At 52.5% G+C, this 27,195-nt stretch overlaps 2 protein-coding genes across 5 annotated transcripts; one reads left to right on the top strand and one right to left on the bottom strand.

Annotated features, from left to right (window-relative positions):
- The first annotated feature begins 861 nt into the window (after positions 1–861).
- Positions 862–6,786, top strand: ARL9 (ADP ribosylation factor like GTPase 9). Of its 3 annotated transcripts, XM_056342749.1 has the most exons (4): positions 862–1,032; positions 1,348–1,516; positions 4,296–4,471; positions 5,604–6,786. In XM_056342749.1, exons 1-4 carry the CDS (start codon positions 886–888, stop codon positions 5,781–5,783), a joined length of 672 nt encoding a protein of 223 aa, XP_056198724.1. In that variant the 5' UTR covers positions 862–885; the 3' UTR covers positions 5,784–6,786. The 3 variants fall into 3 exon arrangements, with proteins under 3 accessions (XP_056198724.1, XP_056198746.1, XP_056198736.1); XM_056342771.1 differs by lacking the exons at positions 862–1,032; positions 1,348–1,516 and adding an exon at positions 2,672–2,733; XM_056342761.1 differs by lacking the exons at positions 862–1,032; positions 1,348–1,516 and adding an exon at positions 2,778–3,792.
- Positions 6,787–18,137: 11,351 nt separating this feature from the next.
- On the bottom strand, positions 18,138–26,593 carry HOPX (HOP homeobox). 2 transcript variants are annotated; one of them, XM_056342782.1, is made up of 3 exons: positions 26,259–26,593; positions 21,369–21,543; positions 18,138–18,835 (listed from the first exon to the last, which is right to left on the bottom strand). In XM_056342782.1, the coding sequence occupies exons 2-3, from the start codon at positions 21,510–21,512 to the stop codon at positions 18,758–18,760; spliced, it is 222 nt and encodes a 73-aa protein (XP_056198757.1). In that variant the 5' UTR covers positions 21,513–21,543; positions 26,259–26,593; the 3' UTR covers positions 18,138–18,757. The 2 variants fall into 2 exon arrangements, with proteins under 2 accessions (XP_056198757.1, XP_056198766.1); XM_056342791.1 differs by lacking the exon at positions 26,259–26,593 and adding an exon at positions 21,690–24,291.
- Between the last annotated feature and the right edge of the window lie 602 nt (positions 26,594–27,195).

Raw genomic sequence — 27,195 nt, 5'->3', positions numbered from 1 at the left:
CTTCCTCCTTCTTCCCCCAGTTTATGTACTCGGTATGATGCCATATGGTATGGAATATCCCTTTGGCCAGTTTGGGTCACCTGCCCTGGCTGTGTCCCCTCCCAGTTCCCTGTGCTCCCCCAGCCCTCTGGCTAGCAGGGCCCAAGGAACTGACAAGTTTAGCATAAACATCACCCAGCAACAACTAAAAACATCAGAGCCAGAACACAGCACTGCACCAGCTACTAAGAGGAAAATTAACTCCATCCCAGCTGAAACCAGGACACCGTACATGGATGTTCAGTGTGTAGAAATAGCGCCTGGGGGAGAGTAGTCAGATGTCAGGCTAAAAGGGAAAGGCTGCTGTCCCGGGAAGAATGTAAAGGGCCCGAAGAGGTGGGAAGCAAGGGGAGTGTTGCTGTGGCTTAAAAAACCCCGACAGCACAGCCTGAGTGCCCACGGAGTCAAAGCCGAAGTGGAATCCGGCCTTTACCCTTGACTGGGAGCATCTGGGGAGGGGGCTGGGTCTGAAGGAGGAAGAGCGGGGCGCGGAGGAGCAGCGTTGGGAGGCGCTGGCAGCGGCCGTTGCTGGAGATGGCGCTCTCGGGGGTGCCCGGGGAGCGGGGGTGCCCGGCGGGTGCGGTTGCTGGAGGGTGACCCGGAGCGGGGAACGCAGCGCTGCGCCCTCCCCGCGCCCCCTCTGGGCACGCGTGGCCGGAGCCCCGGCCGGCCGGGAGCGGCGCGGTGCCGGGGGCGGGGGCAAACCCCGCTGCGGGGCGGGGGCGGGGGGCGGCGGCGCGCGGGGCCGGTGCGCCCGCAGCGGGGAGCGCGGCTGGCGCCGGGGGGCGCCGCGCGCGCGCGCCTGTGCGCGTGCAGGGGGGGCCGGGGCCGGTTCGCGGGGCGGCCATGTGCACCCGCCCGCCGCCCGCCGCCCGGTGGGGGGCGGCCCTGGCCGTGGCGGGCGGTGCGGCCGTGGCGGCCTGGGCCTGGTGGGCCCGGGCGCGGGACCGAGCCTGCCAGCGGAGCCGGACCGCGCCGCCCGCCGCCGACCAGGTACCGGGGCCGGGCCGGGGCGGCGGGTGAGGCCGCGGGGGCGCGGGGCGCCGGCGGGGCCGGTCGGCGGGGCTGCGCTGGCAGCGCGGCGGGGTGGGCTGGGCGGGCGGGCCGGGCCGCGGCCTCCGCTGGCCTCCCCAGCCCCATGCGGCCGCGCCGGGCAGGCCGGCCCGGCTTCCCGGCGCCGTGCGCTCGTGCCCGGCGGGCCCCGTCTCTCCGCCGCTGTGCAGTGGCTGTCGCTGTTCCCTCCGGAGCCCCACCGAGCTGTGCGCTGCCCCGGCCACCCGGCTCAGCCTGCTGCCCCTCGCTTTGCAGGGTCAGGGACACGGCAAGCAGATCCTGGTGCTGGGCCTGGATGGGGCTGGGAAGACCAGCGTGCTCCAGGCCCTGGCGACCAACCGTGGCAAGCGCAGCGTGACTCCCACCGAGGGCTTCAATGCCATCTGCATCAACACTGAAGAGACCCAGATGGAATTCCTGGAGAGTGAGTGCACCTGTTTTAGTACGGAACATAGAATCAGTTCCTGTCCTGTGCCCTAGGGTTCGGTCAGGCCCGTGTTTTCAAAGCCCCAAGTTCCCTTATGCCTGCTCAGATAATGTGAAATTGTGATTATTTTCTCCTTGGGGATTCAGCTTTCCTACCCTGCTTTTTGAAGGACATGATAGACTTCGTGCTAGAGAAGGTCTCTGTTCGTTCAGCCGTGTCCTCCAGGGAGTTCTGCTCCCAGAGAGGGAAGGGTAGCAAGCCTGGTGGCATTAAACCAGCCCAAAGCGGAGGTCTCCCCAGTAAGCCCTGTGTCGTGGTCCTTGGCCAGTGGGCCAGTGTGTGTTGTACGGTTTCCCCTTGTGGCTCACGCCTGGCAAAGGGCAAGAGCTGAAGAAGAGTCAATAGCGTGAAAGAAGAGAGGAGGAGGAGAAAACCTTCATACTTTTTTGTTAAAAGCCTCATAAGCTGTGTTTTCTAGTCTTTATTGGCTTGTGAGTGTTTGTAGGTTTTTGCTGAACTTTCTGTGTTGTCCTTAGCACTGATTTTTGGGTGTTATCTGTGCCTGCAGAGAGCATCTATGATGCTGTTGGAGTGTCACAGCTATTCTAGGTGCAGCTAGCCGGTGGGGAAGGTAGAGGCCCTGCAGTCGCATCAGTCCCTGGTACAGAGAGGCTGACATCTTAGCCTCATCGGTGCCTGCCTTCTGTGGGGGCAGAAGCTGCTCTTTGTTCCTGCTGTTTCTGCACTTCACCGTACCAGTGCTCGACTGGCTCAGTTAGCAGCTAGCCCATAGACACCTCTGTACCTTTGTCAGCAGGCCTAAAGGAGTTGTGCTGTTCCCAGGTAAGTTTTTGGGATGTGAGGAGGAGGCCACTAAGGCAGTTTCATTCCTAGTCCTACTACCATAGGAATCTCTGCAGTGGCTTGGGGAAATCATCCCTCCAGAGATGCCTGTAGTCTGTGTCACTCTCCTAGGAGGTATGAGATACCTGTGTTTCCTGTGTGGAAGTGCTTGGCCTAGCCGAGCCTGGAGAAACCCACAGTATCTCTGCTCCTGCCTGGGGATGGCCTGGGCCCAGGGCTGCACACCGCATGGCAGAACCTGTTGTTTCTGAGTCGTCCTTCCCTCTCTGGTCCAGGTTGGTAGTGACTGAGATGTGATGGCTGCAATCAGACCCATGGGAAATGAAATGTCTCAGGCCAGTTTCAGCCAGGTAAATCCGTGCATGGCTCTCTAATCTGGTTACTTATTCAGTCTGCACCATCGCCTAGTCCAGGGGTTAGCAGCCTATGCTGTGATCTTGTGGCACAAGGTGAGCAGCAATCAGCAGGGTTTTTATTTTGCTGGCTTAGACAAACAGGAAACTGTTCCATCCTTGTACCATCATATAGATAAGTGGGTGGTACTTTGTCTCTGCAAGGAATAGGAGCTCTTGGCTTCTGCTGAGTTCTTACTGGTTTGGGAAAGAGTTCCCTGTGAGGTTGCTGACCCCTGGGTTATGCTATGCATGAATGCACTTAACAAAGGGAATGGTGGTGAGCCCCCACAACATCACAGTACAGAATCAGAGGCATCTGTCCCAAGTGTGATGTGTCAGTCACAGCCCTTTGTCTCCTTTCTGCAGTGGCAGGTTTGTAGTTCTGCCTGCAGATACACTGGGGCTCTTGAAGAAGAGGTGGACATGCCCTGCTTCCCCTGCTACATTCTTGAAACTACTGAATCATTTTGACTTAAGCGAAAGCAAAATGGCTTTGAAACAGAACAGAGTCACTGAGGGCAGTAAAAGATGGCTGACCGGCCAGTCAGTTTTTTCAAGAGCTCCTGTGTAAGGCAGGAGACAGGTATAGGCAATCCCAGATGTATTGCTTTGAAAACTTGCTATTTTTGGGAGGCTCACCCGTGTCTTTTGAGCACCTCGGTACTTTTGAGCGAGTGGTTCTGCGGTGTACTTAGGAGAAGACCTGGAGAGCTGAAAACACATCGGAAATATTTAATATACTGTTAGCTAGTCCTGCTCCTATTAAGCTCAGCAAACTCCCAAACTCTTTTTGTCCCCAGATGGGAACAACAATCTCGAGTAACTTTCTGTATATGGTTTCACCACAGAATTGTTATGAAGCCTGGTTTTGAGGGTGGATGGTTTTCCTCTGTATCCAGCAGAGAAGAACCGAGGTAGAAATGTATCCTGTGCAAAGACTTCTCCCAAGGATTCCCTGAAGAGTCTGCTGGGGCTTGATTTTTCTCTCTTCCTAAGCACCTCTGGTTATTGACGGTATGAAAGCTGTGGGAGTTCTGAACTAGTCCCTAGTGTCACACAGATCTGATGAGAGCTCTCCCCACCTCAGAGCTAAATGTCTTCTTTGGAAATTGTAGGCCTGCGTTGTCTTAAGATGAGGTGGATATGTGGAGATAGGTTATATGGGGACATTCTCACGTGGTGTTTATGGACACTGACCCTCTTTCTACTCTCCCTACTTGCTTGAGAGCAAGAACCAACAAGGCAGAAAGCAACCATAAAGAATCTGAGTCCAGAATCCTCTCAATGGCTTAAAATGGAAAGATATCCCCACCCCCCCGAGCATACACATATGCCTGCATGAGACTTGACAGGAAAAAATAAAGCTATTTCCAGTCTCCTATACAGTAGCCCAAATACCTTGAGTTTTGGTAACCCAAATACCTCGGGTTTTCAGCTCGGGGCCTGCTGTCAGCACCTCGGGGAGCAGTGCTGCTTGGGTTACTTGGTGAATCCTGTGCTGCTGTCTTCTCTTCCAGTCGGGGGCAGTGAATCTCTGCGTTCCTACTGGAAGATGTACTTGCCAAGAGTGCTGTTGCTGATCTATGTGGTGGACTCGGCCGATCATGCCCGACTGCCTGTGGCGAAACAGCTGCTTCATCAACTGATCCAGAGCAACTCCACCCTGCCGGTGGTGGTTCTGGCTAACAAGCAGGTATGAGTTCCCTGCTGCTAGCTGAGCTTGGGCTGGCAGCAGCTCCAAAACCAGCAACAACACCTTTCAAAGGAGACTTCGTGCTAGTAAGGAAGCCACGTGGCTGGGAGCTGAGGGTCTTTCTGGGACACCTGTTGACGCCAAAATAAAATAGTCTGAGGTTGAGTTTTGGACCTGCAAAATGCACGTCCTGTGCTCGGGAGATGTGCAGAGCTGTGGGTGGAAATACTGGTGGAAACTGCTGTAGAGTTGCAAGGTTTGAGAGCTGCAAGGGAGAGGAGTTAGAATGGGAGTCAAGTTTCTGTTCTGAATATCTGTCTAGAAGTGCTGCTTTACCTAGCAGCAACTGAAAAGCGAAGCACTTGTCTGATTGGTTGCTCCTACGGCTGCTGCTGAAGCATGAAAGAGCAGCTTTCTTCCCAAGGCAGTGCTTTCTCCTGAGATCTTTGTGAAAGTGTCAGTGACTGGTGCTATACCTAGAATATAGTTGTGCCTGTGGTATGTTCAGGTGACAGAACAGCCCACGGTTTTTATGCCCAGATTTTCTTTTAGGGGTGCCATGTGCTCAGTTTGCTTCATGTTGTTACCTCCTAAATTTCTAGTAACTTAGGCATGTTGCTAGTAGTCGTTTGTGTTACTCTTGAACACGAGTGCAAGCTTTGGCTTCATGAAACACAAATCTTACTGTTGATTCTCTAGGTCCCAGGGTTAGAAGTGCTGGTAGCTGAGAAGGTATGCAGGGTATGGCTCTTGTACGTTTGCCCTGTTCTTATAACTCTGTGCTAGGCGCTTGGTGTCTTGGGCCAGCAAGACTTTTGTCTGCCTTGTACAGGAAGTCTTCCATTGTTCTCAAAAACACTGAAATTACTAGAAACAGAACTGTACCCATATTCCTTTGGGAAGAAGTTAGTTAAGGATGAACATCTTTCCCCGCCCGAAGTATTTTAGGGCATGGGAACCTGATCTTATAGAAGGTACCTAAGAATGGTGCCCCCAGAGCCTTTGAGACACTTCCCCTCCCTGGACAAAAGCAGCAGCTCAAAGTGGGAACAGCTCTGCCACCTCTTGCAACGCAGGAATGGTGCCGCCGCCTCTTGCAGCTAACAGGCTCATTTTGGTTTTGTCTTACCAGGACCTCGAAGGTGCATATTGCATCACCGATATCCATGATGCTCTGGCACTGTCTGATATTGGGGACAAGAGAAAGATGTTCTTGATTGGTACCCACGTGGCTGAAGATGGCTCCGAGATCTCCTCTGGCATGAAGGATGCCAAGGAGCTGATAGCGCAGCTCATTTTGGAAACACAGTGACAACTCTTCTCCTACAATGTCGTATTTGCAGCTGAGGGAAACAAGGTGTTAGTGTTTGGTCACTTTGCCACATGGTGACTGAAATGTTCAGGTATCTTTTCCTTGTGGGTGTGGAATTCCTCTGAAAATGATGTCTAATTGGTAAGAAAATGTAATTTATAGTGGTTTGAAAATACATTTGAAAAGTAGTCTATTTTTTAGCGTATTTTTAGGGGTAAATTAGTCTCTCAGACAGTAGAGTTAAGGGGATATATAGCTTAGGTGGGCTGAGATGTCTTCTTGCCAGGTGGGAATCGAGCATTGATTTCAAAGGAACAAAGTCGTATCCAGTGAATTTAACCTGGGTTGGTGTCTCAGGCTAAAATTCAAATACATTTACTTCACAGGTTTTACAGAACCCTGTTAACAGCGGTGTTGTGTTAAAAAGGAGACCTCGCTTCTTGACAGTGTCAGAAATTTGAAGTGCTGTGACTAGTAGTTTTGACAGTGACAATTTTTGTTGTTGCTGTACTGGAGCCAGCTTTTAAGGGAGTGGCAAACGAGTAATCTGTGGAAATTGGGTTGGTTACTGCTTCTTTAGTGGGTAAGAACAAGAAAAATGAAAGCAATAAGATATGAGGTGTTTCTTTGCCTACAGGGGAAAAACAAAACTGTAATTTAAGTTAGTGACTGGAAGCGTTTAAGTTAAATTGGCACCAAAGGTGGGAGACTCCCTCATCAGGCTGAGCGGCTTATTTCAGTTTAGTCCAGGTTGTCCTCGAGCGATCAGCCTTACATATGAAAAACCTGTTGTTTTTTGAGAGTAATTCCTGTTAGCGTAGCAGCTGAGGAATGTGAGTGGCTGATGCGTGTCACTCTCCCGGTGTCCTCATAATTACGCTCCAGGAAGCGTGATCTGGGAGCAGATCTGTCAAGGACCTGATTTGCAGCTGTGTTTATTGTATGAGCGTTTTACGGTTTTGTCCTTTGGAACAGATGCATAAAGCAGAAAATTTTGCCCTAACCAGTGGTCTGGGCTTCATTTACTCCAATGAGGAGTGCTGCTGGGGACCCTGGAGGCCTTACTCGGATGGCCACCTTTAAAGCAGGTCTCGCCTTTAGACCTGGGAGCTCACGCCATGGTGGTGGCCTGGCCCCGTGCCGGTGGGTGGGGATGAAGTGGCGGAGGCAGTGGGGCAGCCCTTCCCGCTCTGGTGGCATCTCCCCCTGGCCCCTCCCCCAGCCATGGCAGGTCTCGGGGCTGTGATGGCAGGAGGGCTCCTGGGCACGGCACAGCTGGCGGTGCTGGCAGCCCCCTGGCACTGTAGCTGAGAGTGTCTGCTGGGCAAAGCGATGCCAGCCCCTGGTGGGGCTGCAGCCACCGTCAGGACACGTGGCTCCCCGAAGTTGCCCCTGGTTTCACCATGGCACTGGTGTCACCACATCTCTAGTTCTTCTGTTGCCCCCCACCCCTAAAACATGCCAGCTTGTTTCGCATTGCTGCGGAGTCCCAGTTTAGTACGGCTGCTGGTCCCCCGACGCTCTTGAAACGTCCCCTTCAAGTGCTTGAAGACAGGAATAAGGGGCGGCCACACTGAGGCAGGTGGGAGCCTGCGGGTTAGCAGTGGGTGCTGTGACTCGTCCCAGGGGGAGGGTGCTGGTGAGGGGAGGTGGTGCTGGGGTGCTCTGTCCTGCAGCCTCGGGGGCTGCTAGCACCCCTGGAGAGGAGCATTTCGTGGGAGGGGAGCACTTCATGTGCAATTGCGCTGCTGTGCAACTGCACCGGGAAGCTGTTGGGGAAACCCAACACAAATACCTGCAAGCAACTGTATCCTAAGGAGATGCACAAAGTTAATCTGCCTTGTGATTATTTCACGCTGAAGAGCAGGCAGCCTGAGCTGCAGAAGTTACCCAGCCTTTAAATTCACCTCTTCTTGTCTTTGCAGCTTCTTGTTACTTGTCTGCAAGCTCATGCCACAGGTAAGAAACCCTCCCAGGCTCAGCCTCCTGGCTGGTGTCCAGGCTGTGCCCCACATCTCTCAGGGAGGTCTCAGGGATTTACTTTGAGCGGTGAGTTGATATGTTGGATGACGCGATGATAAACACACAGAGGAAATGATGCCTGGTTTTGCCCTTCCCTCTGCTTCTCATGACAAACAACTCTGTCCTGCTTCTTCAAAATGGAAGCTGGGACTCTGCTTTACGAGGAATTGGTCTCAAAGGGACCTGATCCCCCTTAAGCAATGAGTCTGTGGGCTCAGGGGCAGAGGGGAGGTGTGTCTGTGTCTGTCTGCAGCAGAGTTTTCCCTGCTGGCAAGCACAAAAGGCAAAGGCTCCCCCAGGGCTGTCCCCTTGTGAGTGAGGCAGCTTAACTCTGTCAAGTTGCAGAGCTGCTGCAGGTGCATCCTGTGTGGGTACCCCTGTCTGTCCAGAGCTTTTGCCATGATAAAAAAGTAGAGAGGAATCTTTTTTTTTTTTTTTTTTTTTTTTTTTTTTGTAATTGGAAAACAAACCAACAATTGTCAAGTGAGTTGAGGGATCTGATTTGGATGTACGTGTGACTCATTCCTTGGCTGGGTCACGGTGCAAGCTTTGTGCAGCAGTGACCAAGGCAGCGGTGTGGGTCACGAATGCCACGTGCACTTTGCACAGGGTTTGGCTGTGGATCTGTGACAGCAGTGGAGGAAAAGCAATGAGCCTGCCTGCAGAGACGGTGCCAGCTCTGCGACGCTGCTAGGCTGAGGGGGACACCTTCCTGTGGTAATCCTTTACCTCCTTGCACCTTTGCAAGGAAAAGCCTCTGGGGAACTGCTTGGGAATGAACAGCTGAAACTCATTTTTGGCTCCTGAAATGACGGCTGCCTTCATGAGCATGTCCCGTCTTGAACTGGTGGCAGGGTGCCAAAGTCCTACAGGCAGTTCTGTCTGTGGGATCTTAATGGGAGCCGTGTTTGCAGTGCTGGCTGTGACCGGCGGTTAGATGTGATGGGGAGATAACTCAGCAGGCATCTCGCAGGAAGCATGCACCGAGGGTGCTCTAACAGCAGCCTGCCATTGCAAGGGTCTCTGTGGTGCTGAGCTCTCTGGCAAGTGTTTGTTAGGGCTTGGCGTCTCACTAGAGGTATCTGCTCCATCGGAGAAACCGCAGTGTGTGCCCAAAGCATAGACTGTTTTCTGTCAGCAAAGCATCTCTGTTGGTGTCCCTGCTCCTCTGTAGAGCTATGCGGCTTTTTTTGCCAGGTGATACTAATCAGGGAAGCAATACCCCAGGCTTTCACCTTCTCTGCTTTTTCCACGGTGGGGCACTTGTACAGCTGCCTGCATCGTGTGGTTGTCCCCCAGCTGGCTGGGGGCAGGCACCTGCAGCCCCAGTGGCTGGGTATAGGCTTGGTCCATAACACCAGGGAATTCTGCAACGCACTTGTGGCACTGGCATTGTCTTGTCCTTCTCTTTGTACCGCGGCTCACAAAGCACAAGTGCTTCCCAGCCACTGGGATTTCGAGCCAGGGACACTTGGTCAGTAGGAGCAGACTGTGATATCTGATCTTCCTGAAAGGTTTTGGTCTGATGAATATTCAGTAAAAACATTTTTAGTGCTGTTCCTAGGGCACAGACCATTTGTGTTCCTATGTCTCTATAGCATCTAAGACCTCTGTGCTAAATAGACTGAAATAAAATGATAAATTAAAAAAATACATCTTCATCTGTGTTCCCAAAGCCATGTGGGAACAGTGCTGTCTCCATGGTGCCTTTCAGTAAACCACAGGAGTGTTGATAACACGTTTCTGTTTGTCTGGGCTCCTGTGGGCTGGGAGATCATCCATCTCCTACCTGCTGGTGTTGCATGGCACATTATTAATCAGAAAAGTACCTTCCCCCTCTCCCTGCCATGTCCCAAAGGGACCCTGCAGTGAGGGCAGAATTGCAAATTCACGTCTCTGCAATCCAAGAGATAGCACAAAAATCCACGGGCTGGTGAGTTCACCAGATTAAATAGGTGGTAAGTTACTTGGAGAGAGAGAGATACCCCTTAATTGCACTCTCGCAAGGGATGGAGGCAGAGGGAGGGGGATTCAAGAGTGGCTTGTATGGCCTTGAGTACAGCAGTAGCTTCTTTATGCTTTGTTGGTTGAACTGTATGTTTAATGGCATGTTTGGCCTTTTCTGCAATTTCGACAGGGTACAAGAACTTGCAGAACCCAAGAAAGCAGCTTGTGCAAATGATCCCAGGGGAGATGGTGCTCAGACAGCCCTTGCACGAAGGCTGGGGACTGATGTGGCCTCAGCCAACACAGAACTTTTGCCTTGTCTTGCTACTGTGTTCCCTTCGAGTAGAAGTGGCTCCAAAAACCCAGATTGAGATGTTCAGTGCGTGAGGGGCTCTCTTCAGCTTGGTCTTGTTTTCAATCCAAAAACTGGGTTTGACCCAACTCTTGCCTTTGCTGCCCCACCTGCGGAGCCCCATGGAGATGTTGTGGGGTGTGATGGTGCTGTGGTGCAAAGAGACTGGACCTCATCGGACCCACAAGCTGCTGTGTCCTGAAGGACATGGTCCAGCATTAGCAACAGAGTTGCTGTCTGCATTACACAGTCAAACTATGGCTTGACAAGCCAGAGCAACAGTCTCTTGGTAACATCTTTTCTCCCCTGTCTGGATGTGGGTCATTGTGCTCAGAAAAGGCTCCACAAACTCATCGTCGTGCTGTTCCCTGTCCTGACTACCCTGGTACCTTCTCCCACCATGGCCTCTCTCTCGGTGGAGGATGAGCAACTCCAAAGTTGCCCTGGGCACAGGAGGGTAACCACTAACGTGCTGCAAAACCTCACCCACTTTCCATGGCACACCCTGGCTGTAACATTATTATTATTTTTGCTGTCATACCTGTGGTATAGTTAGGTGGTAATGGTGAGGCAAGAAAAATGCAATCATGAAACTCCCCCAGGGGTTTCAGAGATGTAATGAAATGACCCTTTCTGCGCATCTACTGGTAACTGTAAAATCAGACTCATAACTTGAAGGCTCTTTCCTTTTTGAGTTGGCAGCAACCACCTGGACAGCATTAGGAAATTCAGTGCCAGAGAAGGTGAGTACTTAGGCAGCAGCACTATAGCTGCAGGGAGCCACGAGGACTGTGTGTGCATCCCATCCTAGGCAGGGAAGGATGACCCCAGCAAGCACATTTCACACTTGTGCATGTTTCTAAAATTTCACACCCTTGTTGTTCTTGCCAGGCTTGTGTGGGGAAACCAGGAGACCATCTGGACCCTCTCATGGGGAGCTGTGACAGCTCGACCATCATCAAGAACAGTGGTGTTGGCCAAACCCAAGTGAGATTTTGGCAAGCACCAGTGCAGGTCAGTGATGTGGTAGCACATCCTGGGGAAGGAGGCAGCTCAGAGGTGTTCTCTAATCGGGGGATGTGCTGGCTCCCAGGGGAAGGGGAGCGTTGTGGTTTAAACCCTACCAGCAACTAAGTACCACACAGCTGCTTGCTCGCTTGCTCCCCCCTTCCCCCCGAGGGATGGGGAGGAGAATCAGGAAAAAAAAGGTAAAACTCAAGGGTTGAGATAAGAACAATTTGATTATTGAAATAATATAACAACAATAGCAACAACAATTGTAATGAAAAGGAGAGAGAAGGGGAGGGGAATAAAATCGAAAGGGAAGGGAAAAAAACCCAAGTGATGTACAATACAGCTGCTCACCACCCACTGACTGATGCCCAGCACGTCCCCGAGCAACGACTGGCAGGCCCTGGCCAAGTCCCCCCCAGTTTATTTCAGCATGATGTTCTGTGGTATGGAATAACCCTTTGGCTTGTTTGGCTCGGCTGCCCTGGCTGTGTCCCCTCCTGATTTCTTGTGCCCCTCCAGCCCTCTCGCTGGCAGGGCCCAAGGAACTGAAAAGTCTGTGACTTAGTGTAAACATTACCTAGCAACAAGTAAGAACATCAGCGTGTTATCAACATTATTCTCACTCCAAATCAGCACTGCACAAGCTACGGAGAAGAAAATTAACTCTACCCCAGCTGAAACGAGGACAGGGAGATGCCATGTCCCTCTCCTTCCACTGCTGCCCCACAGGGAGCTCTATGCCCTGAGACCCATCAGGCTGTGCTTGGAACAGTGGTTGTCTGTAGCAGGGAATAAAGTGCTATGGGAGCACAGTTAACCCTGAGTGCTTGACTCTCAGAATTAGGAGGAACTGGGGGTTACTAGGTTTTGGTGCCTTTTTCCTTCCTCATGCCTGCTTCCTGCCTGTGGGAAGGGCTTCTGCAACATGTGGTCGTTACTGGTCTGATTAGAGCTCTGGGTTTGGATCAGCTGCCACAGGAGCCAGCCCTGATCTCAGTCTCCAAGCACATGGGAGCATGTTCCTCTGCTGTAACAAACCTCCCGCAGCCAACAGCTCTGCTTTGGCTTGGAGGCAGAGATGTCATGTGCATGCATGTATGCCTTGATGGAAACATGTATGTGTCACACCTGTGCCTATAGAGGGACTGTCCCTAGAGTGTTCCCTGTCTGTATTGGGGCTGATGCAGCCCAGCCAGGCACCTGGACACAATTAGTGATCCCCTGCATCCTTTTGGAGCCTGGCCTAAATCTTGAGGATAAAGGTTAGGAAATGCCATGAGCAGAGAAATCTCGCAGCATCCTGGAAGGAATCCAGGTCTCTTGCCTCATGTTAAACCTCTGCTGTCACTGCATGGTGAAAACCCAGCCTGTTTGGCAATAGGAGTGAAAAATTATGTAAAAAATGTAAACTTCGGTGGTGCTGGGTGATGCTGCATTACTTGAAGAGCTCATCTGTAGCTCTGTTGGAGGGGGTGAAGCTCTCGGAGACGGGATGGTGGTTGCTAGTCTGTAAGAAGTCCTAGCAATAAGAATGGAGATGAAACTGTGTTGCATTTCTGGCTTCCCCCTACCTGGAGGGATGTCAAGACACGTATGTCTGTAGGTTTTTTTCCTCTGCCACTGCCATCGATTCAGGGGCTGTCATCCTCCTGAGAGCTTGTGCCTCTGACTAACGGTGCCTGTCTGACAGCCCTTTCTGCTCACCTCTGTTCACCTCTTCCTTGGTGATGACGGGCATCTTCCAACAGTTGTGGCTGTTGGAAAGCTGGATGAGCATGCACTAGGCAAGCCTTGGGAGATCCCAAGATGAAAGGAACTGCAAGAGCACAAGGTGTTATTAAGCCATTGCAACAAAGAGGTTTCTAAATTGGCAGAGCTGAACAACAGAGATGCTGCCAGGTTTGTGTTGCAGAGTGGTTTCTTGAAATGGTCCAGGGAAAGGCCTAGACTTTGAAAGCAATGTACTGAGAGCGCTTAAAAGAGGACTCTGCATATGCAAACGGCATTTACCTTTAAAGTCAGGACATGTCAAGTGTAAATGCCCATTTGTTCGTGGCTTTTTCATGTGCACCAGTGCCAACTTTTGTACACGCAGCAGGCACGGATGTTTAACCAGACTTAGGATACCATCTGCTAGGATCACGTTCTCTGTCAGTTGCCTTTTACTAACTCTTCTGTGCTGTTCCTCAAGATCTGTCTTCTTGTACAGCTGCAGATGGGAATCAATGATCTGGGACTGTCCTCCCCTAGTAGATTTTTGCTTCCCTTCTGATCAGCTGCAGAAGTTGTCTGAACATAAAAAATACCAGGCTGCTTACCTGCAGCAAAGGTGGGAGGCCAGAGAGCCGATAGGGTGCTGCAGGTAGGCCCTTGGGTCTTGTAGCATCAGTGCAACTTCAAAGTGATAAATACAGGAACAGAGGGTGGGTATAACAGAGGGCAAAATGCAGAGCAGGGGCTCTGCTGGGATTGGGACCTCTGGATTCTTGCATGGGATGAGTGGCGTCTACACTGGAAATGGCCACAAGATAAAGCTGCCTTCTACCGCAGCAAACATGAGGCTTAAACATCCCAGCGGCAACCTGGTTTAACTGGTGTGGGAGAATATCCGAGCGGCGATGCTGTGACTCTTGTTTCCAGACCTCACCAGTCCCCTGCCCAGCCCATCTCACCAGCTGCACTGAGCAGTAAGGCCTCCCCACAGATCCTGGATCTTGCCCGGCCAAAGGTGCTGCACCCAGAGTTCCTGCTGCCCAGAGAGGTGAGGAGGTGGCTGAGGGACATTTAGAGGGGACAGTGATGTAGCAAACTGTCCTGAGTTTTTACACTCTGCGTCCTGCCCATGGATGTGCTATGGAGGGGAGAAGCTGCCTGGTTCTGCTGGGGTTTGTGTGCAGAGAGAAACTGCCTTTTTGGGGTGAGATGCTGCCTTTGAAAGCAAATCTCCCTGCTGAGAGACAGAAAACAGCCAGGCTGGAGCAGCCTAGAATAGCAGGAGAGCCAAGGGAGTCATCTGGGCTGCATCCCCTGATAAAGCAGCCTGGGAAAGTGGAGAAACCTGATAGGAATGGGCTGTTTAGCTCCCAGGGAGTACAGGCATGTTTGTACTTGGGCAGCTGTGCTCCTATCTGTGTATGCAGGGGACATGAGCCTGCAAACACTATCTATATTTTAATAGTGTTTTACCAGAAGCCTAATTTAGAGACATATTTCTGAACTCGCTCCTTTCAGGCGGGTCATTGCTTTGGCAGGGGTGAAAGGGCTGGGGGCAATCTCCGATTACGCTCATTTCCATGGCAAAGGCTAGGCTTTCTGGATGGAGTCTCCCGCTGGGAAATAAGTCAGGCTGTGCTGGAGCGACCTTGGCATCTAACCAAAATAAAATAGGGGAAGAAGTCCCATGCTGGAGCAGTAATCACTTTTGCTGTAGGAATGCGGTTAACTACACTAGCACTTTTAGCCTGAAATCTGAACCTCTTTCCTTTGCAGGAAAATGATATTATTTCAGCCAGGAAGATGAATATGAAAAACATTATGCTGAAAGAAATTTCTCTGCGCTTTCACCTGCCTTCACAGGCTCTCATTACAGGCATTCCTCTCCTGGCTGTGAGTGGGTGACAGCAGGGGAAAAAAGTGATACTGGCTAAAACATACAAATCCCAATAGTGCCAAAATTACCTGATGGTTCAGGTGAAAGAAAAATAATGGGTGCTGAGAAAGTAGGAGCGTTCCTTCATGTGCCCATGTCTGCAGAGGAAGGGTGCTGGGAGCCCACCCCTTTGGGAAGGGAGTGTGTCCCTGTGGGCTGCTGCGGTGAGCTGTGTCCGCACATCCCTCCTCCATCCTTCAATCCATGCAGGTGCCAGCACGGGTTACAAACATCGTGGCCTTGGCCAGAGCATCCTCCCGGTTCCAGCATCTCACAGAGCCCTGGGTCAGGAGGGTGAGCTGCTGCTATGGGTGCAGCTTTCCTGAATCTGTCATTCGTGGGGAAAGGCAGCATCACCTGAAGCTTGCATGGGAGGGCACAGGTGCTGCTGGCACTCCTCATGGCAGCCCTCAGCATGCTGTTGTCTGCACGGCTGAAGTAGCTGCTTCCTGGGCTGGAGAGCAGGACTCACCCTCCATCCAGAGCATGAACTGACCCCCAGAGACATCCCCAGAGAACAGCAGACCTGTGCCTAGGCTGCAGCTGTGGGGATGGGGGGAGGTGAACAAGTGTCTAATTGGGATCTCCAGTGCTGGGGGATGAGGTGGACGAAGGACTGTGAGAAAGAAGAGGCTGGAGGGCAGGCGGTGGGACTGGCCGGACAGTGGTTTCTCCTTCCACAGCTTGTCTGGTGCCAGACACAGCTGTGAGCAGGATCATGTCCCATCTGTGTGCAGTTAGTGGCTGTGAACCTGAGTACGCTGAGTTGCAGGCTAGTCACCCTTGAATGCCAGAAGCATGTTAAGGACCTTCCTCCCTGTTCTTCCACACGTTTCCAAGTTGGCTCGGGAGGCAATTGCGAGCCCTTGGACCTTGGAGCTGACTAGGGAAAAGAGGTTGCATTCTGACTATGTGCTCCTGTGGGATGCTGAGTGGCCAGTGATGAAGGCTGCAAAGCATGTGGTGGCCACACCAAGGCTTGTGAAACTGGTCCAGCCTTGCAAAAGGTAGGTGCTGCTCCCCTCCCACGGGGAGATGATCAGCTGTCAGCCCATTTTGTGCAGGCCATGGCACCTTGTTGATTTGGGTTTGGCCAGTGTGATCCAGCCACTGCCCTTCCACTTCCAAAATGTGTGGATTTTACATGGTTGGGTGTGCTAATGCTACATGGATTGTGATTTTAGAAGCATTTTTCGAGGTGGAAGTAGGATCAAAAAAGAATAATTAGGAACTTTCTAATACCAGTAGGAATGATTGGTTGGGACTTCTTAATTATTAGTTGCAATTATAAAAAGCAACCAGCTGACACATAGCACAGTGTAGCACATTAATGCCACCCAGCATGACGCATCTGGCCTCAGCCTGGGCTGCTGGAAGTGCTGGGTGGGATGTTCCAAAGAGGGTGAGGGAATGCCTGGCTGGGACAGCTTCACTGAGAGGTGGGGCAGCCCCTCTCACTGGTGTGCTGGTGACAGCAGCGAAGGCATGGCCGCTTTTGTCCTCCCTTGAGGAGGTGGAGGTGTGTTAGCTGGCCGGCCGCTTTGGGAGCTGGCCCTGCTCCGGTCGGAATTGTCCAGCCCTGTCCTTGCTCCCCCCGGCCTCCCGCAGGCTTGGTTCGATGCGACCCAGATGCGTTCACGGTGAAGGACACTGCTAAGAAGGCAGCTTGTCCTGCTCGGATCCAAGATTTGGCTCATCCAATTAACCACTGAGCTCGCCCAGAAACACAACCCACTGCTGGTGCCAGCTGCCCCCGCCACCCCTCGGAACATCCCCTTTGGGCTGGGCTGTGGCTGGAAAACCTCCTTGAACTTGGCGCAGAGGCAGCACCCAGCAGCAACACTTTCTTACAAGCATCTGGGGAGTTACATAAAATGGTCATTCCTTAAGGCGAAATAGTCACTAGGGGAAATGAGCAGGATTTGACATAATACGGGAAGCCCTCCCCCTAGGACAGGTTGTGTCTGGAGTTTCTCTCTCTTATTTTTTTGCTGTAATAGTGAAAGAAGTAATGAAACAACTGCTGGGGGAAGCCAGCACAAGAACTGTTCTTTCACACGAGGAAGTGCGGCAAACCAAGGCCGACAGCACACAGTAGGTTGATGCAACACAACTTCTGACCTTGGGTTTCAAAATTTTTGCTGAAGTTTAGAGATCTTCTTAGTGAGACTCAAAGGTTTGTGCTTGTGGCAGAAGTAGAAACACAAAAGGCTGCAAAATTCCAGATCCAGGCCTGGATTTGGTAAGGTGCAAAGCTTTTGTCCAGACTTTGGAAACGTTGGGGTGGCATGTGCATGGAGTCGGCTTGGATCTGGGGCCCGTTTTCTCAAATGTCTGGAGAATCGGCAGATCCAGCCTTTTGCTTTGCATGCAGCTTTGATACAAGTTACCCGGGCAGGTTAAATCTCTGCGTTTCAGTTACTCAGTTGTGTGACCCTGGGCAAAATAATGGAGCTCTGCACTGGGATTTCTGGAGCCTGACTCAAAAAAGCAGAGTTCACCTCGGTGTAAGGGAGGAGGCACATTGCAAACACTAAGGAGAAAACAGATACCGGTGCCAGACTCTGCAGAACTAACTCTGAGCTCCAGTCGAGTCTGAGTGCGAGTCAGTTTGGCAGCTGGATTGCAGGGGAACGCCGCAACCTGTGTGGGACATGGCACAGGGAGATTGATTTTATCTGTGTCCTATGGGTTTGGAGTGCTTCGCGCTGGCAGCCCAACTGCTGGTGAGGGGCTGGAGACACTGAGGCAGGAGAGATGCTCTCCAGCAAGGGACAAAACCCATGAATGAGAGCATGTGGCAGTTTCAGTGCCAGTGTATCTTAATCTTCCCTGTGTTAAAGCTGATTCTCCTTCCAAAGGAGTAGAGGCAGGTGGCCACAAACCAGAAGAGGATTAATCAGAGGATCTACTAATTGATTCAATAATCCACTTAAGCAGAGGATTTTTGAACCCTTTGAACAAGGTAAGGTCACTGGGAAACAGCACTGGTTATTTTTTAGCCCATGCGTTGTTCTGTCCCAGGATGGATGAGGGTCTGGGCTTTGTGCAAGAGCCCCAGCACACCTCCATCCCTCAGGCTTGAGAATGGCCAGAAGGAGGTGGGGGTCTGGCCTCTCACCCTGCGGAGGAACCCAGCACCACCAGCCTCTGCCGCCTCAGGGCTTGGGGGCTGTGTGGGCTGCCATGGATGGACCTGTGGGTGCCCTAGAAGAGGAGGTTGCCCATGTCTGTGGGCTATCCCTGTGGTAAGAGGGAAAACATGCAGTTCCCATTGAGGTTGCCTTGGAGAAGAGTTGCCCTCCCAGAGGAAGGAGTCTGCCTCCTGCCATTGGGGCAGGGAGCACAAGCAGGGACATAACACAGTTCCTTTCAGCAAAAAAACTTTTTCTTTATTAATGCATTGGGAAAAAAAAAAAAAAAAGCCCAGTTCTTTTCCTGTGGTGACCTTTAACAGAAATGTGAGGAACGTTCAAGGGGGGCTTGGCTTGGTCTGGTTATGGTGTAGGCACTGATTTGCCAATATCCAGAGCTGACTCAGGCATCTTGACTTAAGATCACCTGAAAAACATCTGCTTTTCCAGATGCCCTCCTCTCTGGATGATATTAAAGCTAGCACACATACTTTGCCTCTATTGATCATAAGGAAAAGAAACTTTTTTTCCGCACTTCTATGTTTGAATCTTTCAGGACAGCTTTTCTGCAAGCCTGGGACAAGGGCATGAGATTGTCTTGCCCTCTGCAGCTGCTGTTAACGGATGGAAATCACTAAACAGGTTATGCAGCCATCAGAAGCTGTATACACACACATAGATATATATATATATAATTTTTTTTCCTGGTTATGTACACTTTAAATAAAACTTATGTTAAATAGCAGGGTATTACTTTGTATCTCAAAACCTATTGCAACAGAAGAACCCCAAGGAAACCCACTCTGAAGAGCTTCAGCATCATTTACATCAGGCTTGGGGATCGGAGCAGCGTCCTCTAGTCCCTGACAGAACCGCTTTCTGAGGGCAGCCCTTCAGACTTCCTCCACTCTGCCAGGCGCTGCTTGAACCACTTCTGGAGAAAGAAAAAAAAACAAACCCCCAAACACAGAGATTGAGTGCTCTGGGCTGCAAATAACCTTGCTAAAGGTGCAGATGTAGCCAGCACGTCGGACCAGGCGAGGGAAACTCACGGTGCTGCTAGCTTGTAGAAAGGTGCTGCACTGTTCCCAGGCAGCACAGGCAGCAGGACAGCTGCTTCTCACCAAACGGGCTTGTTACCTAGGTGTGCACTCTCAAACTCGTTTCTCTTGCTCACTTCAGACCTTGACGGCATGAGTGGGTCCTTATTTTATTGCTGTGAGTCCACGTTTTTCTTGCAAACAGAGTAAGAGTTTGGGTAAGGAGCTGCTGGGTGGTGTCAGTTTAAATGGCTGGAGCAGTGAAACAGTCACTGCTGGTCCAAAAATTACAGGAATCAAAAGCTGGCCTGCTTCAGAAAGGATGAGAGACAACACAGTGGCTTTCAACAAATTTAAGAACAAATAGATTTAAAAAATGGGTTAAAGATTATCTTAGTCCTCAAGCAATATGCATGGCTACGTTATTCTGTAGTAATTTAACATCTCTAAGCCAATTCCCGGAGCTGCTGATGCCACTTGAACACAGCCACAATTTCAAATATCAGATAAAATGCAGCTGCATAAAGCCACACTACCTCAGTAAAAGGAGAAATACAACGTGCGTGCCGGAAGCACAGCTCAGCCTCTTGTTTGGGAATGTGCCTGTGATTTGCTTTGTTGCTGTTCGTTTTGTTGCTATATTTGTTCATGGCTGTTTTTGAAGCTATTGTGGTCTGTAATGGCACAACCACGGCACTCTCTACAAGCAGCTCCAGCACTAACGCTGCTTTGGACCACATCCAGTCAGATGATTGCCTGCCCAGCCTCCTCCCGAAAATTTCCCTTCCTGCCCCAAACCATCATCTCCTGTTGACTCAATAGCTCTTTGCATCTCATTTTTACTAATCTTTTTATTAAAATAGCTGGTATATCTAGTCGATAAAGCACGGCAGATGTCAGGAGCAACGATTCTCTGTGCCATACGCAATGCAGGCACTTTGCAGCTTACCATCCCAGTCTCAGTCCTGTCCCTAACATGACCTTCATCTCCAGATCTCTGGGAGCACCCTGGATTCATAGTGAAGGTGGCTATCAGGGAAGATTTTAAGACATCTCCAGAGGTGTCCTGGCATATATGGCCTGTGTTTACAACTTGCTTTAGGGAAAAAAAAAATGAAGCAGTGCCATTTCTAAGGAAGAAAATGTATTTCAGGGGTACTGCCTCCTTGCTGCCTCAAACAAGCAGTGGTACCTGCCTGTCACAAACGCCAGAAAGGAAGGGTCTCCTTGGTCTCCTTTTCCAGTCCATCCAAGGGCTATCAGTACAATGGGTGTTATACCAGCATCCTTCCCTGGGACAGATGAAATGGGGGCATTGCCAGCTTGTCTCTCCTATCTCCTTTGGCTTTGCCCAAAGAGAGCCAGGCTTGGCAGCTCTCTGCAAAATGCTGCTAACTTTTCAGTGGGTTGGATTTCTTTTCTATACCCATCAATGCTGCTATGGGTACTTTTCAGTGGGTTGGATTTCTTTTCTATACCCATCAATGCTGCTATGGGTCTAGTGGAGCACAGGACTTGGTGGAAGTCCCAGATCGTGGCAGTCTGTCCCTGTGAAGGGACATCTGGAGGCCTCTATGTCTCCTGGGGAGGCTGAAAGTCTTGCCCAGTATCTGGCCTTAGGGATGCTGAAGTAGCTAATTGCAGTGAGGGTGCGTGTGCACAGCAGGAGTGTGTCCCATGGCACAACCTGCAGGAGTTGCATCTATCCTGTATCTGCTTTAAAATGATCGTAGTTTCTTCAGACTATAAAGCCAGCAGTGGTTTAGGCACCTGAGACTATCAGGAGTGGGTTGGAAGGACAGGACAGCATGCCTGGGTTGTATATTTGGGGCTCCACAGACAGCTGGTGACCTTCAAGGTGTGCCCTTGTTCTGGCTGTGGGAAGCACTAGTGTGGTCTCCAGGCAGGCTGGGGATGGGGCTCCCAGGCAGGGTGGGCACAGGGGTCCCAGGGGGGCACAGGGCTGCTGTGTGGGAGGCCACAACAGTGAGTGAAGGGGCTGCAATTAGAGGGGAAAGGGTCTTTGGGGATGCAGGGGCAGAAACATGTGAGGAATGTGGGTACAGGGTGGCTGTGGGGTACACGGAGATGCAGTGGGGCAGTAGAGCCCTGTGGGTGCAGTGTGGGTTTAGGGGTGCAGTGGGGGTTGCAGAGGTGCAGAGGAGACTTGTGGATGCAGTGTGGGAGGTGGTAAGGGGTATGCAGGGTGCAGAGCGGTGCAGGAGTGCAAGTAAGGAGCAAGTAAGTGGGGAGCATGAGAGGTGCAGAGGGTGCAGTAGGAAGCATGTGGGGGGACAGAAGGGTGCTGGGAGTATGATAAAGAGCTGGGGATGGGATAAGCAGGAGATGCAGGGAGTGTGTGGGGCACAGAGGCACACAGGGGGAGCAGGGCTGGTGCCAAGGCAAGGGCGAGGGGCACACACTCACCAGGGTCTGCTCCTCAGAGAGCCCGGTCTCGGCTGCGATGAGGGACAGCGTGGTGCCGTCAGGATGTTTGTTCACCTTGCTGAAGTTGTACTCCAGGATCTCCAGCTGCTCCTCAGTGAGAGTCACTGGCTTCTCAGTGGCCATCTCCTCCTGGGGCAGGGCTGTGGGCCAGTCACTGTGAAGAGGAGCCAGCGTCACGGCCCAAGCTGGGAGCGGCTGGTGAGGCCACACTTGCTGAGCCCCAGATTTGCCATCCCTGTCCCCACTAGCTCTGCCCCTCCCAGTGGCCTCTGGCCACCTCAGGGCACAAGTCCTGTGTACCAAAGGCATGCAGGGGAGCGCAGCCGGGAGTCGCAGCCCCCCCAGCAGCTCCTGCCTCGGTTTCCCCGCTGTGGTGCCTGCCCAGCAGAGCTGCCTCACCATCCTCGGCTGGCAGGAAGCAGCAGCCCGTCCTCTGCTCAGCGCTCCCGTTGCTGTATTTATAGCCAGTGTGACTCCCGTGGGGATGATTCCTGTTTAGAGCCATATTTAGGCCTGAGCGTCACTTGGGAGGGATGTCACAGCACCAGGCGTGTTGAGTCGGTTAATTTAAATACATTAGTTTAAAAAATATTATTCATCTTCTGGGTAAGGGGCCAGTATCTGGCATCCAGCCTAGCATTTTTGGGTTTTCTTTTTCCTTCTCCCCAGCAACCAGGCAAGTTTGTGCAAGGAAATCACAAACCAGAGGACACAGGCTCTTTTGGGAGTGTGGGCTTAGACCCAGCAATCACCCCATTTTCCCTGCTGATCATTGTCCTGGTCCTACTCCTAGCGGCACGGCCAGACATCACACAAAGCTGGCAATGAGCTGCTTTGTTTTTACCAATATTTAATGTTATCACGCATGGGCATAAACAGTTAGTCACGTTCCTGAGCATCACTCAACTATTTATTTGTTTTTCAGTGTATAAGTGAAGGGTCAGTCCTTGGAGGACCTTACCCTGTGCGTGTCCGTTGCTCAAGCCCTCAGTGCCCTCAGCTGTGGTCAGTGATAGGTGCTCCCAGCAATGGCAGGAGCAAGGGACCCACATTCCCCTCCAGAGTAACTTTTGTCCCACTGGTGCTTTGCACGAATCTCTGGCAGACTTGGCACAAAAGCACAAGCAAAACAAGTAAGTACACCGTGGCGAAGTCCCACACCTCTCTTCTGCAGGGCTCCGAGCTGGCTCCCGCATGGCAGAGGGTCGAGCCTGCCAATTCAGTCAACTAAAATGCGAGGCGTTGCCCCCACAAAGCATGCAGGAGTCCCTTGATGCTGAATCATTTTGGTGTTTCCGAAACCGAGCTGTGGGGTGTTGGCGGGGGAGGAGCTGGGTGCAAAAATGTGGCCTTTCTTGATCTGCTCTCCTGCTGTCCGAGCTGCCTGGCCCGTCCCTGTCAGGCGGGCAGTTGGTGTTGCTGGCTTTCGGGGGCTGCCAGGAGCCCTTGGCCCACCTTGGGACTCCTCTGGGCTGCCTGCTGCCTGCCTCCACCTTGCAGTCCAGCTTCTCCTTCCCTTTGGCTCTGGGAGGAACCCGGGCACCTCCATCATGCTGCACCTCTGCTGTGTAGCTTTAAACCCAACTGCTTTCCTCGTTGATGGATAACTCACCTTAGCTCACTGGGTACCCTGGGGTGTACCGAGTGCCCCAGGGCTCTCACTTGCTGACAGCAGTGCTGGGATGGGGCTCGGCTCCGAAACTGCCTTGCAGCTTGCAGAGAGCCAGCTCTGCTATTCACAAGAGGCTGGAGAGAGCTTCTTCTTTGAGGTTTACCTCAAAAAGCAAAGGCCCCACTAAGCCTCATCTGCAGGAGGTGCTTTGACTAATAAAAGGATCCTTTGGCATTTGAGTAGAGGCTTATAAATAGACCAGGGCTGATTGTGAAACAACCCACTCTCCTTGAGTCACTTGGTAAAACCTGATTTTAACACAGTGGTTGCGCAGGGCTGGAGCAGCTCTGAGCATGATGGTGCTGGCAGATGGCATCACCCACCCCACCCCCCGAGATAGGCTAGGGAAAGGCCATCTTCAACCCCAGGTGCTGCGAGCTGAGCTGGCCTTGTCTGCGGAGCGTTGTGGCCACTGGTGTGTGGCAGCAGCTGCCTGGGCTACCCTGGGGTCGGCTCAGTTCGGAGGTGTCCTTAGAGGAAGGGGCAGACAAAGGGCAGACCCTCACGTGTGTGAGCTGGTGGGGACCAGGTGAACGCTTCTCACCTAGCTTGGGCATTTGGAGACCTCTGGAAAAGGTGCAGGTGGAAAAGGAGATCCCATGGACTTGAGGTGCTGCTCTCCAGCACCGTGGCTGCCAGGCGTTCCAGGAGGGCAAAGTGCAGATGAGGCCAAGCTCAGGCCACAAGTTCTTCATCTGCTCCTTGATCAGCACCCCATGGAGCCACCTGCTCTTCTCCTAGAAAGCCCAGTCACCTCAGGGCTCCTATCAGCTCTGGATCACATCCAGGCTGGACCAACAGCAGCCACATGTCCTGGTGGCTCATAAATCGTCGTTTGCAGCCTGCTGCATTAATGTACATTAACATGTGTGCATTGATTTGCATAGGGAATATGTGCTTTAACTTTCATGTTTCATCTACACAACTGTTTCTCTTTCTGATAATCTCCAGATTCCTGAGGCATTTCCCTGTAGGATACAGTATCTTCTACCTGCTGGCAGTTCAGGGTGCCCCGGCACCCAGGATGTGATGCCTGATGGTTTACCCTTGTTTCCCCTCTACCCTGCTCTGGAGGGAGAAAAGTTCCTACTTCTGACGGCTGTGAGATGACTTTCAGGAAAAGGTCAAACCTCTGGGGGTCCTGGAGGGCTCTGCAGGTCTCCCCATATCGCTCCATTAGGTCCTGGAGGTCTTCAGGAGCCATGTGGCTCCTGTGCACCATGTGGCACCCAGCATGTGGAACCTCTTGGGTGCTAAAAATGGGATATATGACAGGACTTGAGGGTACCAGGAGTCCCTTTAGGGACTGACTGGCCATATGGACCACTGCTCAACTATCAGCTGCTTAAATGGAGCCACATTTAAAGACAGGCCTGGAGCCTGGCCCTCAGGCTGCACAGGACCTCTCCCCTATACAGGAGAGGTGATTTTTCTTCCTTACATTTCTCTAAGCCTGACAGAAATATGGAGTATCACAACTGTTCCACTCAGCTGCTGAGAAGCACCACTGCTCACTACTTTTTTCTGCCTACCTTTTTTTGCAGGCATTGGAAAAAAAAATGGCTTCTTCGGTGAAAAAGATGTAAACCATCTCTTTGGCTTTCAGAAAGGCTGGGGAGCTGTGGTCATCCTTCAGCTCTGTGAGCAGTCCCATGCCTGCTGCTGTCTCCCCTGGGCAGCATGGGGATGAGAGCTGGGTGGCTGGGGGTTACACACCCAGGCGGAAATGACAACGCCAGATGCACTGTTACAGTGAAACCGCAGCACTGGTGACACCTACTTTGTCCTACGTGTAGAGCCAGAGAGCCCTGGGGAATTCACACTTGGCTCTGCCTGTCTTGGTTTTAGGTGGAGCAACGTGAGAGCAGCCACCAGCCGAAGCTCGCAAGGGGTTCAGGGGTTGCCTGGGCAGCGGGTGGCTCCAGCCAGCATCACTGTGTACACGGAGGCTGTGCAGGCAGCACCTGGTGCTCTTAGTGTGGCTGATGGGGCATTTAAATGCGCCTTCAGGGTCATTTTGGAAGGAGAAGACAAAAGGCAGTGGCTGATAGATGGAAGTTGCAGCAAGAGAAAGCCTGATCAGATATTGGGAAAAAGTACTCATAGTGTGGAGGGGTACAACATGGGGACAGGGACCAGAGAGATGGGGGCACCTCCATTCTTGGTGGTCTCTAAAAATCAGCTGGACACGGTCCTCATTGACCTGACCTAGGTAGGAGCAGCGGGGTGGAGAGAGATGTCCCTCTGCAATTATGCTGTGTCCTGTGGTTGCACCCAGCTCCCCAGAGACACCCTGGGGTTACTAGCAGGGCTCCCAGCTCAGCCTTGAGATGGGAGAGAAACATCCCGTCTGTCTCCCACCATGCCGGCCGAGCAGCGCTGCTGCAGTCAGCGTTTACTCTCCTGGCAGAAAGCAGCCACTTTTCCAGCAAGGACATGGTTTCTGTTTGCTCAGCTTTGCTTTTTTGAACGGCAGACACAATAGCTGGCGGGCTGTGCGGCTTTCTAATGATTTTCTGCACCTGAAGCCCCTGGAAAACTCTCTGAGCAGTAGTTCCTGCCCAGCTGATGGGGCCCCATAGACCCTGCTGGTCTTCTTCACCCCTTCCCCAGTACCCTCCCCACTGTCAGGGCTGGGATCAGGCTGGAGGCACCTGTGTGTGGTTTGAGCTTGCAGTTATTTCCTGCCACTGCAGGGATCAAAATAGCAGTTCTCAATGCAAACGAGCCCTCCTGCCCTCCCTTGCTCTGCTGCAGAGCTGTGTCCTGTCCCAAGCTTTGCTTGTCCTCCTGCTGTGGGATGGCTGTGGATAACATCAGCCAGCATGGCGCACAGGATAAGGTGGGACCGAGGCTTTAAAAATAAACCAGACCCTGCCATAAATAAGGAAAAAACACCTGTCATGCATCCTGTAAACTAGCTGTTCAGCCTTTTAGAGATAACATCGGATGGGAACAAAGCAAACGAGCACAGTGGCTGCCTAAGCAGAGGCAGGTCCCCGTGGTACCCCCAGCCTGGGGTCTCTGCCTGCCTGTGTGTCCCCCTCCCTGCATGCAGCTTTCCCACCACAGCCTTGCTGGGTGCTGCTCCAACCTCTCAAGCACCAGCAAGCACAGGTCAGCTCCTCCTTCCACCCCCCTCCCCATCCCAAACTGCAAATCCACCCCAGCACCCCCAGCTCAAAGCCGGTGCTTACCTGGAGCTGGCACGGACTAGGAGGGTGTAAAAGAAGAACCCCGCAGGTCCTTGGGTGACTGCTTAAGTATCCACGTGTGTGTGACAGGCGGGGACCTGAAAAACCTGCCGCAAATCACAGGAGCTCCCGGGATCCACAGCCACTCTCTGGGCTGGTAATTCAGGTTTGGCATCCACTCTCCTTGGCAGGGCTCAACGCATGGTTGGTGCACGCTGCGGGTCTCTGCGGACGGGTGGCACCGGAGTCCTCGGGTCTTGTCCCACCACGCTCTGGGCTGGTGGCCGTCGTCCTGCGGGTGCCGAGCGAGGGCCGCTGGGGCTGTTTCCTGCAGGGGTACAGGAAGGGTGAAGGCGGGGTGAGGCGGAAACCACGCTCAGCTGCTCATCTGTGCTCCAACCGAGCCCTCCTGCCCCCACGGGGGCCCTGGGGTCCCCGCCGCTGCCCCCTTGGCCAGGCTGTCACCCGCTGCCCTGCTGCGGGGACCCCGGCTCCTGGCTTTGCTGATGGAGCACGGCAGCAGCCACGACAGCGTGGGGCTGGCTTCTCATCTCACCACGTCCCCCACAAAATGGTTTGTCCAGGTGTAACGTTCTTGACCCTGCTGTCACCTTGGCCAGCCCTATGATCCTGCCAGGCTGTGTATAGGGGGGGCAGGACCGGGTCCTGGGTCTGACCTGCGGCTGTAGCCCACTGAGACACAGGGCAGGAGCGTGGCTGGGGATGGGGAGAAGGGCAGGGCATCCTCTTCTGCCAAATACCTGTGCTCTCCTCGGTTAAAGCGCCCAGGAGCCTGCGGTTCCCGGTGGGGTGGGCTGGAAGCATTAGACAACAGCTTAAAAAGAGGCACCTTGCAGGGTGGGGTGCAGTGGGGAGGAGCAGATTTTTCACTCAGCTCACAGGCAGCTGGAAGAGGATGCTGGAAAATCAGAAGGGCTGG

The sequence above is a fragment of the Falco biarmicus genome, chromosome 1, assembly GCF_023638135.1.
Source record: "Falco biarmicus isolate bFalBia1 chromosome 1, bFalBia1.pri, whole genome shotgun sequence".
NCBI lineage: Eukaryota > Metazoa > Chordata > Aves > Falconiformes > Falconidae > Falco > Falco biarmicus.
The sequence above is the reverse complement of the archived record's forward strand: the minus strand, read 5'-3'. Positions and strand labels throughout refer to the sequence as shown.